At 36.1% G+C, this 18789-nt stretch overlaps 1 protein-coding gene across 1 annotated transcript in view; it reads right to left on the bottom strand.

Annotated features, from left to right (window-relative positions):
- The window catches only part of KEG (protein kinase KEG), a 30855-nt gene extending 15056 nt beyond the window's left edge, over window positions 1-15799 (bottom strand). Inside the window, exons 1-9 of the mRNA XM_028222748.2 lie at window positions 14787-15799; window positions 10027-10389; window positions 9703-9933; window positions 9297-9422; window positions 8874-9210; window positions 8030-8187; window positions 3388-3545; window positions 3081-3202; window positions 2763-2897 (exon numbers count right to left, since the gene is read on the bottom strand). Of these exons, the coding sequence (XP_028078549.2) occupies window positions 2763-2897; window positions 3081-3202; window positions 3388-3545; window positions 8030-8187; window positions 8874-9210; window positions 9297-9422; window positions 9703-9933; window positions 10027-10389; window positions 14787-15553 (2397 nt within the window). The 5' untranslated portion in view covers window positions 15554-15799. The remainder of the gene's footprint in view (window positions 1-2762; window positions 2898-3080; window positions 3203-3387; window positions 3546-8029; window positions 8188-8873; window positions 9211-9296; window positions 9423-9702; window positions 9934-10026; window positions 10390-14786) is intronic.
- Window positions 15800-18789: the final 2990 nt, after the last annotated feature.

Raw genomic sequence — 18789 nt, 5'->3', positions numbered from 1 at the left:
ATGGATTTCACCATTCCACCTTTGATCACTCTGTTTTTGTTCACCACTCATCTACTAAGAGTATTGTTCTTATTGTCTATGTTGATGACATCATCATTTCAGGGAGTGACTCCAATGGTATTGCTGATTTGAAGCAGTATTTGGGACAATAATTTCACACCAAAGACTTGGGCCATCTTCAGTATTGTCTCAGGATTGAAGTTGCCTCTTCTCAGGGCTTGTTTATTTCTCAACGAAAGTATGTTCTTGATCTTCTTACTAAGACTGGCCTCTTAGGCACTCACCCCAATGATACTCCTATGGATTCTAGTGTCAAGCTTGATGGTAACACTGGAGACTTATTTCCCGATATTGGTCGATATCGTCGATTGGTTGGGAAGTTAATATATCTCACTGTCACTCGTCCCAATATTACCTATGCCGTGGGTGTGGTGAGTCAGTTTATGCATGCTCTCCGCCAACTCCATTTTGTGGCTGTGTGTCATATCTTGCAATACTTGAAGAGTGCTCCAGGTCGGGGTTTGTTCTATCGCCTATCTTCCTCTATGTCTATCACTGGCTTTAGTGATGTTGATTGGACTGGTAATAAGACTGACCAACGTTCCACCTAGGGCTATTGTACTTTTGTTGGTGGTAATCTTGTTACTTGGCGTAACAAGAAACAGACTGTTATTGCTTGTTCTAGTGCCGAGGCTGAGTATCGTGCTATGCCTCATACTGCTTCTGAGATACTTTGGGTTTAGTCTCTTCTCCAAGATTTTGGCTTTTTTGTTCCCACTCCTGCGAGCATGTCTTGTGACAATTAGGCTGCTATCTTCATTGCCAATAATCTCATGTTTCATGAACGCACCAAACATATAGAAGTTGATTGCCATTTTATTCATGATCTCTTACTCCGCAAGCAACTTGTTAGAATGTAAAATGAAGGAATTTAGGGTTAGGATTTAGGAGGAAGAAGAAGAAAGTGTAATTTTATATATGTTGAATAATCATTGTTTCTCAACTTTACATTAGCCAAATATATATACAAACCCTAACATAGCAATACGACCATCATACCCTCAACTTACGAAAATATTAACTAGAGAACAAAAGAACAAAAATAAGTGTTCTAACAACTATTGACTTCGAATATAATCAATTGGAGGAAATGAATCCATGTAGCTATCTCCTAAGTAATTGGAATAAAGGCTTGTTTAGATGGGTTGAGTTGTAAATGAAGTTGAACATGGCGATCCATATTAAGAAAGACATCTTAGTGGCACTCCTATTCTGCAAATACTCTTCCAAGGGGAGCCAAAGCAAATGAAGTGAAGGTGAACATAAAATACGTCAAAAGGGAAGCCAAAGTACTTAAATGAGAGTAAGCCTTTACCCTTTAGAAAGATATTGTCTTTTCCAACTTGCCAATGTCCTCTCAAAATACCCTGTGATACTATAATATAGAGAAAAAGAGAAAGATATAGAGACAAGAGAAGAAAAAAATATAGGAGAGATAGGGGCATTTAGAGAAAAAGAGAAAGAGAGAGACAAAGATTAAAAAATAATAGTAATAAAGATGGAGAGAGAGGGTGCATTGGACCGTATCCTTCATTCACAAGAGAAGAGGAATGGGATTTTGTTTTTGATCACCGATAGAAGGAAGGAGATAAAAGAAGAGAGATGGAGAAGAGGAAGAAGAATAAACTGTGTGCTATTCCAAATATTTTCTCAAAGTTTATTCATCTTGTAAAATTAATTTCACTCTACACTACAAAAACTTTTTTATAGGCATCAAAAACTAAACTTGAAAATACAGCGATTATTTTTGCAAGAAATTATCGATATCTCCACTAAGTTTCAACAACTACCTACCATCATTTCATAGGTCCTACATCAATTCAATTGCATCAGTTTAGCATCAAAAAAGGGAAATTATCGGCGAGCATGCACGTTGGGGACAGCCAATTATCTTCCACCACCCCACCCTCCCGGCAGATAAATAGAACTAACCAACTATTTTAATTATTATTTTTTGCAAGTAAAATTTCATTCAAGAAAGGTAACAAAAAGGGAGGTTGCCCATATACAAAGGGCTCAGAGGATTGAGAAATCACGAAAGGTTACATATACACAATCTTGTGAATCAAGAAGCTTTACAAAATCTAGGTCCATGTTTGGGTTTGATTAACAATCTTCGACTCCAAACTATACAAAAATCACAGAAGGTACTGCTATAGCAAGATTCCTTCACCATGTTGAAGATAATTTGATTACATTCTCTCCAAATAATCCACACAAGGCATGCCACAATGTTTTATTAGAATGAAGTAGCTCAAATGATTTTAATCAAGTTAAAAAAATTGAAAAAGGATCATATTTGTAAATATTGTTAATATTTTATTTCCTGATAACAAGAAAATGTTACTTCGACAGCATAACATATTAACCAGCATGTATGAACGCTACACATCTCGGGGTTATGGGTTCAAGTCTACATGAAAGCTACATGTATAAACGCTACATGTATGACCATTGGTTCAATGGTCAAATATTGGCCTAATAACCTTGAGGATATGGGTTCAAGTTTCGGAGCAATCACTTTGTGCACTATGTCAAATGTTAGGTGTGTATCCAATCTTTCCTCTCCCAAACACATTAATATGTATTATTTGGGCATTCCAAATGTCAACCAACTAAATATGGCACAAAAGCATGAACGAGAAATCATCTTAGATAATAGACAATGAAAATATTAGATAGATAAGAGAAAAAGTAAAAACCTGCAAATTACAGTTTGCCCCGGCAGATAAAAGCAATCCCACACATAATTTTGCACCTCTGGCCAATGCCACATGAAGAGGTATTGTATTATTCACATTCCTGATATTCACATCAACTCCAGCATCGAGAATAATCTATACACCAATTTGCAATACAATAATTATATTAGACAAATCAGAGATAAATAAATAAACAGGAATTTCCTACAGGTGTTTAATGCTAAATTCACACCAAATGCAATTCAAAATGTGGTTTACCCAAGTTAAAAAAAAACAGTTATGAATACATATCAAGTACTAGGGGAATTATTTAGTTACCTGGACCAACTTAACATCATTGGCCATAGCAGCAGTATGCAGCACAGTTCGACCATGCTGGGCATCTTGGGCACTTGGATCTGCTCCAGCAGCAAGCAGAATTTGTACCAGTTCTCGCCCCTCTACAGGAAAATCAATAGGTGAAACAAACAGAAAAATGGGGAAAATAATTAAGAAAATAAAATAATAATAAAAAAAAGAAGAATTTATTTTTCAAAATACATCACCATGCAATGTAAAAACGCTTGTTCATAAATAACTACAACAACAATGAAATAAACCAAATATTTTAAGATTCAAGTTTTACCAGCTTCATGGTCTTTCTTTATGGCAGCTGCCATACACAATGCAGTGCCAACTGGGCTTGGTATATCAATAACACTGGCTATCTCCTCCAGGGATGCAAGTTCCACCCACCTTTTGACGACAGTCACATTCCACGTTGCTACGCACAAGTGCAGAGGTCTGCAATATCAAAATGCTCAACACCTTACTACAATAAACATCAAATTATAATAAAGCTAATGTCTAGTTACCCATAAGTCAGTTTTGTGTCAACAATTACATTCCGACTATTAGTCTCTGAAAGATTTTAAAACTAACTCAAAATGAGGAGCCCACCTTAGTCTACGTGACATCATCAAATTGGTTAAGTACGTTTTGTGCCACATGGGGTGGAGGAAATGACAAGAATGCCAAAGGAGAATATCCATCTAGATCTACTTGGTCCATTCTCAACTTTATTGTACATACACACCTACACCAGCATGGGTCAAGGTATGCTCTCATTCACTACTAAACTTCTGAATTGCTATCTTTTCTCTTATGGGAACTGAGTTGAGCAGAGACTCCGGCCGGGCACTAACAGTGTTTCCCCTTGTAGATTTCAGGTTCATGGCGGCTCCGGTGTCTCCACTCATCTTCTCCGTTGAGTTCTCATCTTCATTACGTGAGGTATATTTTTTGTCCTCATAATTGGCACCGTCAATGATTAACTTCAACAGATAGGATTATGATGCCGGGTAAATCTGCACCTTGAATCTTACCAGCTAGTGACTGTCACCAACTACAGTTGCATTAATCCTTATAAAGAGATTCATTTCCATCATAGCTTATTTTCCTTGTGCTCTAACAACCAGTTATGCTATTGGACCTCCCGAAGCCAGCAATATGACATTCCATTTGTGAAATAACAACGTCAGACTCATGCCTCCGAAGTGTTCGACAAAATTCTAAAGCAAAGTAATATACATATATATATAAATTGGTCGAACCACAGAGCTCAGATAGACAAGATTGACATCCATGCCTTCAAGTTCATTACAACGGCGTGGAAAGATTTAATGCTCTACTCCATATCTTGAAATTCTTCATGGGACCAAACCAGTAGGCCACAAGGAAGATCAATACAAGTTCACCCAGAAAATTGATTGACCCATCGAGCAAAAAATAATAATAATAATAAAACCTACCCCTCTCCTCTTTCCTTTGCCTCAAAACGATGACATTTTGGGGCACTACAAACAATGCATTACAAAAGATCCAGATTCTTCCCTGTATTGGAGGTGACACAATTATGTGGGATTTGTTCCAAAGTACAGAAATTATATTATGGTCATGGGGCAAATTTATGTGGTGCACCAACTAGTGTTTTATTGGTAGGCCCGAGCACATGGCTTATCTTTGGAATAAGACGTAGCACTCACTAGGCATTTTTTATGAAATACCTAGCACGACTAGGTACTTTCTGGAATCAATCCCAACACAGTCAGGCATTCTTGGACTAAGTCCTATTTCAGCTAGGCATTCTCTACAAAAGTTTCAGATCGGCTAGGCACAATTACTGGCATTCCAATGTCACATGAAGGCAACTCATCATACTTATCTCAATTAAGAAGACTAGGGGCACAAGGTAGCAGTCCCAGCACACATATATCATGCAGAACAAACAGCAATATGCGGTTATCGGAACAGCAGCATAAAGCCTTCCACTCCTCCTCACTTGGCTCAAAGATATTGGAAGCCTGGGGGCATATGAAAGAGGTTAAAACCAACTCAAAAGAAGGAAGGGCCCACCTCAATCTACGTGCCATCATCTAATTGGTTAAGTCTGTTTTGTGCCACATGGCGTGGAGGAAATGACAAGAATGGCCAAAAGAGAATAGCCCCAAGGATATTCTTTGAAATATCCATCTAGACCTACTTGGTCCTCAAGAAAAACTTTATTGTATATACACCTACACCTCCGTGGGATAAGGAATGCTCTCATTCACTAAGCATCTGAATTGCCATCTTTTCTTTAATGGGGACTGACTTGAGCGTCAGAGTGCCCTAGGCCGACCACCGGCCGGGGCACTAACAGTGTTTTCCCTCATAGATTCGAGTTCATGGTGGTTCCAATGTCTCCAATCATCCTTTCCGTTGATTCTCTTCATCAATCAAGTAAGGTATATTTTTTTGTCCTTACAGTCCGTAATTTTTAATTGTAGCATAGTTGAGTCTTGAGCATGTTTTGTAGTAAATATTTGCCACAGAAGACTTCGTCTTCAAGTTTTGATGAGACGGATAGACTCTACATCATGTGAAGGTAAAACTCATGCATTTGCATTTGCATTAGCATCACTCAAAGAGTTTTATCTAGGTTAGTCTATTTGCATTGTTTTATACTGTGATTAACTGTAGTGAGTTTAGCTTTGGACTATGGGCTAGATTTGCTATTGGGGCTTAAACTTTTAGAACTAATAGAATTGATTATTGGGCCTTATGCTTCTAGATAGTTGTATTTCGTGCTTATTGCAACAGAGCCTTGCTCATTCTAACACAAGGTTGCACCATTCAGTAGAAAACGAACCTCTTTCATGCAACTGGTTTCCAGATAGTTTTGTACTTGATCTTAATTACTAGTGGGCTGTTTGCATAGGGCTTTGTCTACATTTGTACTGGAGTTGAGTCAAATTCTGATAAGAAATGTGTAACCCGTACTCGAAAGCACCATAATACTTGCTCGCAAAAATTGAGAACCCCAAGTTGACCATGAATGTGCTTCAAGTCAGTAGATGGGAGAGCAGGAACATGGACCTAGATTGAAAATTTGAGCAGATTTGGCATTATGTACCGATGGAGATAATCTACATCAGGTGCTCCCTAACCTTTACTAGCACACAATAAAGAAGCATACACGGCAAAGGATATCAAGTTCTCCTAGGCAATTGAGTGGGAACCTACGTTTGTTAGGGTAGCTGGTTGCATAGGACTCAGAGCAAGAACTAGTTCTTCAGAAGTAGATGCTTTGATTTCAAAGACTAATAGGAATGCCAAACTCTCAATGTGATCATGTCATGAAGTTGTTACCTAGGGATAGTGTTGGTTAATCAAGAAGGTTCACTTGGAAGGTCATTCAGTAATCCAAGGTGTCCTATTAAGATACCTGACTGCAGTTGGGAACAGCTTTTGCACTTGTGTTGACTATTAATCAAGAAAATAAGTATCGCATGTTGAAGAAAGAAAAAGAGATTTCAACAACCTTTTCTATACAGTTTGAGATAGTCGGGTCAATTTGGTATGTTCTCATGTCAAGTTGCTTAGTCATTGGTTACGAGCAGTGCAAGCATTTGAGCCATGTCAGCACAGATGGTAGCACCATTGTGTCTTGCATTGAGTGCTGGGAAGAAAAGGAACAGGTGAAACTTTGAGGATGCAAATAAACTGGTCCATAGGCTGAAGAAAATGGTGCCGAAATCACTATAATTTTGGATCTTAAAGAAATCCCCTGCTTCTTTATTTTCTTTTGTAACACTCATCAAAGATTAGAAATTGCTGTGTTTTTTTTTCCTGGTAACACTTATCAAAGATTAGAAATTGTTGGGTTTTTATTTCCTGCATACTCTGCCTTCATATGAATTATTATACAATCTTTGACTTTTCTACTGAATCTACTCTTACTAATCAAAAGCAACAAAGCAATAAATAACTATATGTTGTCCTGAAAAAATTTCAACAAAATTTTATAGCAATGTATAACCCTCCAAATTAAGCTAATGCCAACCCATTTCCATTTAAAAGCCCTATAATCTTGCATTAATAATTTTACACCTAAATCCTACAAACATTCAATAACCATTGACGACCACAAACCTAATTGTAGGCAAATTTGCTTTAAGCTATGTTACATGAACCTGGGCACAAGTATTGGGTGTAGGTGCAAGAGTGGGTGAGGATGCGGGTGCATGCCCAATTGCTAGACTATCTTAAACCTAAATCCCAGGATATTGGGATATGTATCCAAAAGTAAGGTGTATAAGTACGAAGACATGTCCTAAACACTTAAATATATTACATATTATATGATATATTTATTTACAATGACGTAAATAATGTAGAAATGTACTTAAAATTAAATACAACTTAGGAAAAGTATAAAATTTTCATATCCCATTCATGTCAAGGGCAAGAAATATTTTTAATGCGAGCTTCTTCTTCTTCAATCACTATATAAAATTAGAGGATTCAAGTGTCTAAATTGGGTATAGGTGTGTCGAACACATATCCCACACCCTTGCCGTTGTCATATCTAGTGGACAAGAGTGCTGGGCAAGAAATGGAAGAGTCCATATTACACTAGTTTTAAGTTATCTAGTAAACCCACTAGATCAGTAAGTCAGTGGGTAAAGCTTCAGCAAGAAATTGGCCCAAACCTTAGCTCTAGTTATTCTTCGTCTTTTCTTTCTTTTTTTAAATTGATCCAAGACAATTCAACTGTAACATCTACTTCCAAATTTGTCATATAAATTATAGGTCAGTACAACAAAAGCATCAATTATTTACTGCACCCATACCCCTCCTGCTTCCCCAAGGGGAAAGTGAATTGGAAAAAGAAAATAAATAGATTAAAAAGTTGGGAGTTTATTTGGATTATTGTTTGAAAGCAGAAGACAAATATTTGTACTCACGTCAAATTTTTTGAATTCAGGCTAGCCATCGATTTACAACCCCCATTTTCCAATATGACAACAGCACATTCTGTATATTTCTTGACGACTGCTCTGTGTAGTACTGATTCACCTTCATCATCCACTGCATTAGGATCAGCCCCAGCCAATAGTAACTCCTGTTGTCATCAAGAAATATGTCCAAAAGGAAACTTAAAGAAAAGAAAAATCAAGGAAGAATAACAACCACAAACACTTCTATACCCCGTGAAATACTTTCCATGGGTGTAGTAAGTGTATGGCTTTAAGATTTGGCATCATTCTACTATTTCTTAGTTTACGGTTCAATTATTCCAGCTTTTATTTTTGACAGGTCTGCACCCTTCCCTTCTTTGAATAAAAACATAGGCTCCATTTGGTTTAGTTTTGAGAATCAATTTTGAAAGAGAGTTTTTTGAAAAGAGTTGACAAATTTTGAAAACTTGTTTGGTTGTATATTTTGAAAATAATTGTCACAAATTTGGAGTTTTGTAGTTTGGGATAATTTGTAGTTTTTTTTTTTTTTTTCAGTTGAATAGATGGGTGTGAGAAAAATTGATTGATTGATGTGTAGGATGTGAGAGGTGAGAGGAGAGAAAAAAAAATGATTGATTGATGTATAGAATGTAAGAAAATGAGAGAGGAGAGAGAACAATTTTGAAAAAATTGTAAACCAAACAATTTTTTTAGATTTTTCATTTCAAAAATTGGTTTGAAAATCCAACCAAACACCCCTACATTTCTTTCTGAAGAATCTTTCCAGTCTCTTATCCAATATGATAAACATTTGCACAAGCATACAACAGAAGTTTGATAGAAAACATACACGCATGCAATCTGGTTGACCATGGTATGCACAAACATGGGCAACCGATGGCCCAAAGCCTTCCCTCAACCTAGATTGGACGTTCGCACGTCTTCTAATGAGAGCACGAACACATTCTGGGGATCCAGCTGCCAAAGCAAACACAAGTGGAGGATCACCATCTTTGTCTAAGACATCCACATTTGCGTCTTTATATTCCAAAATGGCCTCCACAAGTTCTGCACTACCCCGTCTACAAGCCAAGTGGAGAGCAGTCTGGCCATCAGCATTCTGTGCTTCTAATAGTGAACACAGCAAACTGCCACTATTTTCTGATGCAGCCTTTGCAAGCAACTCTCTGCATGAACAGATGAAACAAATATAAAATACAGAGTGAAAGACCTTTTTCATCATCGAAGAAAGGTGTACCACAAAATGGCTGACCTAACACCATTCACATTGCCTTCAGATACCAGTCGATGTAGAAGGATGGGATTATCCTGGAGAACCTCCAAATCAGGTGCAGGAGATGGTTCTTTCACATTTGTTCCAGAAAATTTGGCCAAATCACTGTATTCTCATATAAAACATGTATACATATCTTCAACAACCAATCATGCACAAGGCAAAGTAGTAAATAAAGAGCAACCATGCATAGAACCACAGACAGAAATCCAAAGAACATGAAGAAAACATATATCATAAAAATACACTATCCGAACCTTTGTTCTTGCTCTAACAAAATCTAACCAATTGGTTATCAGATGTTTCGGACAAATGTCATAGTATCTAATCCGTAACAGAAGATGATATGAAGAAAAGAAAATAGTGAAGAGATTGAAGTTCTTACTTATCAGGGCTGGCAGGAGGGCTGCGAGGTATCTCTTGCAAGTGTCGAAGGAATATTGCTAGCATAGCATTGAAAGTTGGTCTTTTGGATGCCTTGAACTGTAGGCACTCACCAATCATCTTCCATAATTCCCTAGGTATTCCAACACCCACTACACTAGCATATTGTGGAGGTTGTCTTCGGGCCTTGACGACAGCTCTATAGATTTCCTCTGCACTTAAGCCGGCCCACCTGCACAAAGAACATCAACAGATATGAATAAGCAGCTATACCATTTTTCACTTCCTTTCTTTTTTTTCTGTGGTTTCTTGTTACTCAACGTACGGAATGGAACCGGTGCACATTTCCACTAACGTACACCCAAAGCTCCAAGCGTCAGACTCTGCAGATATGCCAATTGCATCATCCCAAAAAAGATTCAATGACTTCTTCACTGGTTCCCATGCCTCCGGAGCTGTGTAGTTTGGACTGAGCATTGTACAATCCATGCATGAATGAATTCTTGAGGAATCACACTCTGATCGTGCTTTTCGGCAGCCAGGTTTTTTTAAAATTGCTGGCAGTCCGTAATCAGAAACCACAGCATGACCATTTGCATCCAAAAGAAGATTGGATGGCTTCAGGTTCATACAAACAATGCCTGCTGCATGTAGTTCAGCCACCCCTCGAGCAATGTCCACCCCATATCTACAATTAGAAGACAAACAATAAATCAGTCCAAGTTATAGCCTTCTAAAAGCTACCTCTGTTATTAGAATCGTATGATTCACCATTCAAATCGTATGATACAATTCGATTCAGTGGGTAATCGATACAAACAGGATGTATGAATCACAAAATAGCTGTGAATCGTAGGTGAATCGTTGAACCAATTTGGTGAATCGTGAATCGATTCAATTTACTAAAATCGATGTTTGGCTTCTTTTTTTTTTTTTGGTTTTTTACTGATGGAAAATGGTCCACACAACCTCTTTAAGGTCTTTAGGATTACTATATGCCATCTTTTGACTTTCCCTTCCAATTTACTCTCAAATGTTCACTTTTATTCAGGTGATTGCATTTACAAAAGGAATTTTTGTAAGGCATCAAGTGAGATTTTTTATTAAGTTTCAAGATTTTGGTTTCTTAACCTTGTAAAAAGTTAAAAATATTGTTGTTGAGTTATTGTTGCTTGAAAATTGAAAGTTTGTCTTTATTTACTTTCTTTATTAAGTATTGTTGATAAGAAATGGTATCTAAAACGGAAAAGGTAAAGTGGCGAATATCTAAATGTGAAGATATATTTAAGTCTAAATATTACATATTTATTAGATATATTTAACATCTAAATGTGTGGGTATATTTTTCTATGTAATTTAAAAAAGCGACCAAATCTTAACGATTCGCAATTCGGTACAAATCCATTTTGATTCATGATTCGAATCCCGATTTGATAACTATGAAAGCTACTAAGATCAGCTATCATAAACTTAAAATCAGTAGGTATTTTTGTTAAAATTTTGGAACTAAATATTCGATGATTTCATTTCAGCAGTCTCTTGGTGACAATAAATAGTCAGCTATTTTAACCTAGAAATTTTGTGATTCATGCTTATAAAATAGAAAGTGCCAACTGCGCTCAAACGTAACTAAAGATCATGGTGATAACAAAAATCCTGACATAAATTTTGTGTTCTTCCAATGGATTTAAATATTATTTTTCTTTTCCCTTCTCTCAGTCTACAACTCAACCATTAAGGTCAGATTCCTAAAATGAATTCAAATCCAGGATCAAAAAAATCATAAATTCAGCATTAACTGTCAAACAAAGTAAAACCTAGTTCAAGACTTATATAAATTTGATTTCTGGGAATTTTGTTATGAATATAGACTCATGGACGATTGTCATACTAAAATTCCATAAAAAAATCTAAATCCAGAAACTATTTATAAAAAATTCAAAACCACAGAGTGAATATATACAATTTAGCATCATAAGCCAAATAGAGGACGACTCAGTTCAAGATTTTGATAAAATTCATTTTTGGAAAGTTTGCTCTGAAAATTTTACACAATATAGAAGTCTCATAGAGGAACATCATATAAAAATTTTGTAAAATTATGAGGTCAGGAACTATTTTTAAAATTTTATTATGGTAAGCTCAGCACAAAAATTTACTTTGCACAAACAGGCAACAATCCTCAATTTCTACGATCCATGCTCTACCAATTATACATGATGATGCAACTACACATTTAATTTGAAGAATATAAGCATGAAGATAGAATGAGGTTACCTTCAAGAAGCCTTGGTGAATTTTCCAAAAAAAAAAATTTGAATTTTTCTCTCATTTCTCCTTTCTAAAATGTTGGATGCAAGAACATACATATGAAAGTTGTTATAACAGCACCAGCTCATTTGCAAGAGAGTGACACATATCCCTTTCTAGTTCAATGCATGAATGGCGTGTCCTTCTTCCAATAAGCCACATGGCCAAGTAAGCTATACAATTAAGCGTGCTAATTACATTTAAATTAATTATACTCTTCCTCGTTAGTTAGCATAAATCAAATAATTAATTATGCATCATAATTTACTTACATTCAAATCAAGGAAGAAAGACTCCAACATAAAAATGGGCAAAACATTTCAAGTCTAAATCATGTTCAATTTAAATTCAAACACAAGCTTGATCTTTTATATGTTTCCAACACTATCCCCTAAGTAGCACAAACACGCCGACATGACAATTTTCAAAAATTGTAAACCTGATATGCCTAAGACACGTTAAAAATCTATATTTTTATAAATTTATTATATGTTAAATATATGAACAGTTTATTCAAATATAATAAAAAATAGCAATATAACACTAATTAAAATTAAAAAAGCATACATTCCATAACTTAAACATCAAGATATCATCCACATAACAATTCCATTCTAAAAAATGCAAAACAATTGTAAAGCACTGAAATACATATGATATATTCATCGAATACATATTTCAAAACATATTTAGAGTAAACGAGTTGAATTCTGCAAAATGCAAAACATTGTTACTAATATGATTCATCACATAGAACGTGTTTGGATGGTTTCAAAACATGTCGCCAAAGTGTCCTCAAAGCATCGGTAAAGTGTTTAATATTATGAATTTAAATTTTTAATTAAGAAAGTTGAAAAATTGTCGAACACAGGAGTGCCTACAGAGTGCTGATGTCTTACACTAGTGCCTGACACAACTTGCCTCCATAGAAGTATTCGTGCTTCTTAGTCTATCCCCATGTTGTGACTCGTGAGTTAATTTCTTATGTTGCGAAATTCTCATTAACTTCTCCTTCTCCTACAATTAATGCAAGATCAGCTCTACGCAAAATTTGCAAGTAGTAATTCCAACCTTCATAAGAACCCCGTATCCACAATACATTGTTATTTTATAGATCTCATTTGATTTTATTTTGAGAAAATTTGGAGCTTGTGCAATCAAGTACAAAATTTAGCTTCATTTGGTAGCTAAAATACAAAAATGGAAGGCATACATATCTTGGTTCCCTTTAAGATATTCATTCAGTTTGATTATATTCACATTGAATATTTCATCCTGCATCTGCAACACTTACAATAACCAGAAATAACCCATTGTTTCCTAGTCCACCATCCACTTGTTTACTGCCCAATGCCCATTTAGTTTTTTAAGAGAGGGATCATATGGGTTTGTGGGACATAGGGAGGAATCGACTTAATGCATTTCAAGTTGCTACGATCCAATTGATAGGTTTATGGTAATAAATGCTGATTGGGGAAGTTAAGATTGAGTGGAAAATTATGTACATTCACTGAATCATGTTTCTTAAAAATAAAAAAATTATATATATATATATATAAATAAAGAACTAGGGAGAATTCTCAAGATATTATTTATAGCTAAAATAATAGCTAAAGTTCTTTGTCAGTATTTAGAGTCATAAGCAGAAGAGTGTAAAAACGATATAGAATGTTGCACGTGTCAATGCATCCAAAATGCTGCTTGATATCCAAAACACAAATGATTGGCAATGTTGAAGCAACCACTTTATATCTCCCTTCTCACAACGTTTTAAAGCCTAATAAAACTCAAACGTGTGTCCTAGTTGGTGCCTGTCCTGGTTTTTTTTTTTTTTTTTTTTTTGACAAGTAGATGGTATATTAAAAAACACACATACACACAAAACGGCACCAAAGGATGCAACCCATATAGGATGTGCCAAAGGAAAAGAAAAAAACTATGCCACCTATACAACAAACTACAAGAACACTACATACTAAACCAAGCCAAGACTTAAGTCCTATCAAATGGGGTCGGCTACATAAATCCTTTTTCTCCAAGTGGCCCTCTCAAAGGCCATTTCATTAGTCAAATTAAGTAAATTCATATCTCTATATACAAATTTGATTCAAGGATGATTCAACACCACCAATGAACAACCATACAAGATACAAGAAATTGGATCTTCAAAGCCATAGAACATCCTCTGATTGTGTTGCCCCTAATTATCCACATCAATGCCAAAGGACCAAAAGCCAAGCTTTTTTGCTCTTCTTACTCACTATTACTCCTCCACTCTATGAAATCACCCTAAACAAATTGTACAGCACAAGTTAAGTGTGAAATAAAATGATCCCGAGTTAAAAATAATGCTAGAGTTGTTATGGGGATTAAATGTCACAGGAGAAGCTGATCAGAGGACCTATTTGAAGTAAACTTCCGTCAAGTTAAAACTAATAATCTAAAGGCAGAAGTTAAAAAACATTCCTCTAACTTGCTAATAATCAGCTTTTTTGGTCATCTTGCTTAAGCCATATTTGCATAGGGTGCTCGAAGCAATTAGCAGCACATAGGTCACACCAATACTGTAATGCCCTATTTGGTTCAGTGGAATGAGTTGAAATGGAATGGAATGATCATTTCTTATTATGGAATGATCATTCCTTACCATGGTGAGCTTTTCACAATTCGTTTAGTCAAGAAAACATGGGAATGAATATTTCAATAGAATGATCATTCTATTTGAATCCATTCCCGTTAACCAAACATTACGTAAGAGAATACTAAAACAAAAACCTGAGGATTTGCTCAAGAGTGAGCCGGCCTTCATTCCGCTGCATCTCGGTCTGGACAGACCCATTACACCTATCCATAATAAGAGACAGACAGCCCTCCATCCTCGTAGCTCCATGGAAAACACACACATTCCGACACCACATAGATGCCCGCCGTAAATTCTCCAGTTGACTCTGCACCCAAACCAAGTCCATATCATCGTCATCCCCAATCGCCACTTTTTTCACCGCCACACGGTGCCGACACTGCCCTTGCCCGCCAGAAAGCACCCCCGCCCACATTTCCACCCCCGCCCGCCGCCCCTCCCCAATCCGCCGAACCAGCCGCAAGTCATGGTGCGATGCGAGCTCGATACCCGACCCACCTCTGCTGCTGCTGCTGCTGCTCCCGCAGCCACACCCTGAGCTAGAAGCATGAGGCTGCTTGCTGCAGCGGCGGCGCTGCTGCCTAGACTCGTCATCGTCGTCATCGAGATCGTCATCGTTTTCTTCGCCGTCATCAGTAAAATCGCAGTCGAAACCAGAAGCGGTGTTCGAGGAAGAGTGGATAAGAGCGAGAATTGCGTAGTTCTTGCGGAGGGCTTGTACGGAGTTTCCGACAACGGAGACGTGGCGGCAGCGAGGGCACGAGAGGGTTGTGTCGAGCGACGCCGAGAACATCCGAGAGAGGCAGTCTTTGCAGAAGCCATGACCGCATTGGAGCAACAACGGACACCGCTCTTCCTCGTTGTACCGCGTCTGACACACTGAACAACAAGGAATCTTCATCTTACTGAGATTGATTTCACAATCAACCAATTTTCAATTCGAGAAAAATTAATTTCAATTTGAGATCTTAGAGAGCGAGGAAGAGTTTCAAGTCGGAGAGAATGGCAGATCCATAGCTGAATTCGGAGATAGAAATGAGAGAGAGATGATTTGCAAATGCAAATCGGGGAAGCAAAAACCCAAGATGAGGAATTTTTAGAGAGAGAGCGAACTAACAAAAGAGTCCAAGTACAGAAAGTTGTCACCGGAGCTACCCAATTTAAAAAGTTTACGTATAAATTTTAGGGCTTGGCTTCTGTCCGGTCGTTAATCGGGCTGAATTGTGTTATTGAGTTTGTAGAGATTCATTACAGGTTTCGTTTTGATAATTTGAACCGTTAATATGTAAAATTTGTCGAGTGTTATAAATTTATAAAAAAATCACATTAATCGGATATTGGTAAGTATGTGATCAAATCAATTTTGTATAAAAAAAAATAGACGGTGAATAAATTAACGGTTGACAAAAATCTGATTTGATCACATAGTTATCGATATTCGATTAACGTGATTTTTTATAAGCTTACAATACTCGACGAGTTCTACACATTGACGGTTCAGATTATCAAAACGGGACTCGTGATAGATCTCTACAGACCCAACAGTACGGTCTAGTTCGATTAAGGACTGGATAGAAGCCAGCGCCTAAACTTTATTTTGAGAAATTGTGATCCATCAGGTGGGTGTTTGGGGTGAATTTTTTTTATAAATTGTTTTAGTTGTAAAGATATTTTTTGAGGGAAAAAAAAATTTGTTTGGAAAGATAATTAAATTTTTTTGTGATAATTAGATTTTTTTTTGTGATTAGGTGTGATATTTGTGAGAGAAAAAGTGAATGATTATGGGGTTTTATGTAATAGTGTGTTTGGATTTATTTTTTAAGTTTTGTAATCAATTTGTCTTTTAGTGAAAAAAAAAATCACAAAAAAAAATCACAAAAAAATATTTCCTAAATACCGCGTAAATTTTAAGAATTTTTTTTTACAAATTAATTGGTCTTAATAATTTTGAAAATGTAAATTTAATATAGAATGTTGTTATTAACACCTACCGTTTTCCTTTAGATTCTCACATTTTCTTTATTTTTTTTATTATAATTTTGTCTTAATACCAATTTCTATTTTTACCCATCTCCATCCTTCCAACCCCAAGCATAACCTTAGCCCTCCACCTCTATCTCCACTCGGACTGGCAATCTTCTCTCTCACACTTTATTTCTTTCCCATTTTGCTATTTGGCTTTTCTATTCACTAGTTTTCAATCTCTCTCTACTATTTGGTAATTGACACACAAATGACTTCTTCTTCTTTTTTGTCCTTTTTTTTCTTCATCATCTCCATCTCTATTGTTGTCCTCTTGGTGTCTTTTCATCGATTCAAAGTCAGTGGTGACAGAGACTAGTCCAAACCCATTAGAAACAACTCAGCGACATACTTTAATCACTAGGCTTCCATCAATGGGTTTTATGTTGGAGATACAGTTTGTAAGTTTACACTCTGCACACACATCTCATGATTTCTCGTGATTGTCTACAAATTTACTCAAATTGCTCTCTCTTTTTGTTATTACAATACCATTGGTGGGACTACCGGCTGTGAAAGCTCTGGTGAGTGAGCTGCCGGAGGTGGTGATTGGGAGTGGGGACTAGAGTTTGGGTTTGGTTTTGGATTTGGATTTGGGATTAAGGGTATAATTAGTATTAATATAAGAGTTCAAAGGAAAAAATTGAGGGTTTCATTTTGTTAGGTGTGGGTTCAAAGAAGTGAGAGGGTCAAAGTAAAATAATGGGGGCAAATAGTAGGGGTGTTCGCGGATCGGTTTTGTGCGGTTTGCGGTTCGGTTTTGACCCGCCCGCATGTATGCGGTTTGGGAAAAAGTCAACCCGCAACCGCCCGCAGTGCAGTTTGCAGTTTGTGCGGATAGGATTTGCAAATGTGCGGGCGATTGCGGGCGGTTTGCGGTTTACACTTTTTTTCTTTAAAAATTAATTTTCGAGTTTTTTTTTTCCAGCAAATTTAGGCATCAAATTCATTTTATATATTTGTGATAACAATTTTTTGATGAGTTTACAAATAAAAATTGAATATCAATGCATTAAATGAAAGTACCCAAAGCAAAGAGACTCTATGCTAGCATTTTTGCCATGAAAAAAATGTATATCAATGCATTGAAGGTTGTACTCAATTAGAATTGCCAGTTCAGTAATCAATAATCAAACTACAAGTTCCATCGACCATTAGAAAGAAAATTTTATTAGGAAAAAGTGGATGAATCACCAATGAAAATCATATAAGAAATCAAGTTTAGGACTTGATAATTCTACGGCATTAAAAAAGTTAAGAAATACTTAAAAATAAGGATCCTAGTGTCATAGATAATATAATGGTGCTCCTGTAAAAATTACAAAGTTTGTATATAAAAAAAAATAATAATAATAATAATAATAATAATAATTAAAGTGCTGGCGGTTTTTGCGGGTTACGGGTTTAAACCGCGACCCGCCCGCAACCTGCAAATTTGTCATATTTCAAACCGCATCCGCCCGCATTATGTTTGCGAAACCGCCCATTTATATGCGGGTTGGGCGGTTTGAGCGGTTCGGATAAACCGTTGTCCACCCCTAGCAAATAGTAGCATTCTTTAATAGATTATTTAAAAATTAGATTTATGGTTATACCTATGTTTCAATTTTTTTTTTTTTTTTGTTTAAAAAAGTAAGGTATAAAATTTATGATAATCAAATTTGAGATGAATTTTTATGAGAATCTTTTTTATTTAGAAAACATTTCAAAATGAGTACAAAAATGACTTGAAATATGAGATTCTTCAAACATTTCAAAAGGATGTGAGATTCTTTAAACATTTTAAAAGGAGTACAAAAATTCCTTAGCAAGTTTTAAACAAATGCATAATTTCAAACTGTAACACTCTAAAAAAATCCGTAATACACTTTTCCCAAACATAACGCTCCAATATAACACTCCAATATAACGCTCTAAAAAAATTCTTACTGTAACACTCTAATGTAGCACACAAAAAAACTTCTTATTGTACTTCCTAAATGTAACACTCCAACAAAACACTCTAAAAAAATTCTTAGTGTAATATTCTAATGTAACACGCAAAAAAATTTCTTAATGTAACACACAAGAAAACTCTTTATTATACTTTTCCCAAACACAACACTCAAAAAAAAT

This window comes from Camellia sinensis, chromosome 2 (genome assembly GCF_055761805.1).
Source record: "Camellia sinensis isolate YWXY chromosome 2, ASM5576180v1, whole genome shotgun sequence".
In the NCBI taxonomy this organism is placed as follows: Eukaryota; Viridiplantae; Streptophyta; class Magnoliopsida; order Ericales; family Theaceae; genus Camellia; species Camellia sinensis.
This window is presented reverse-complemented; position numbering and strand designations above follow the sequence as displayed.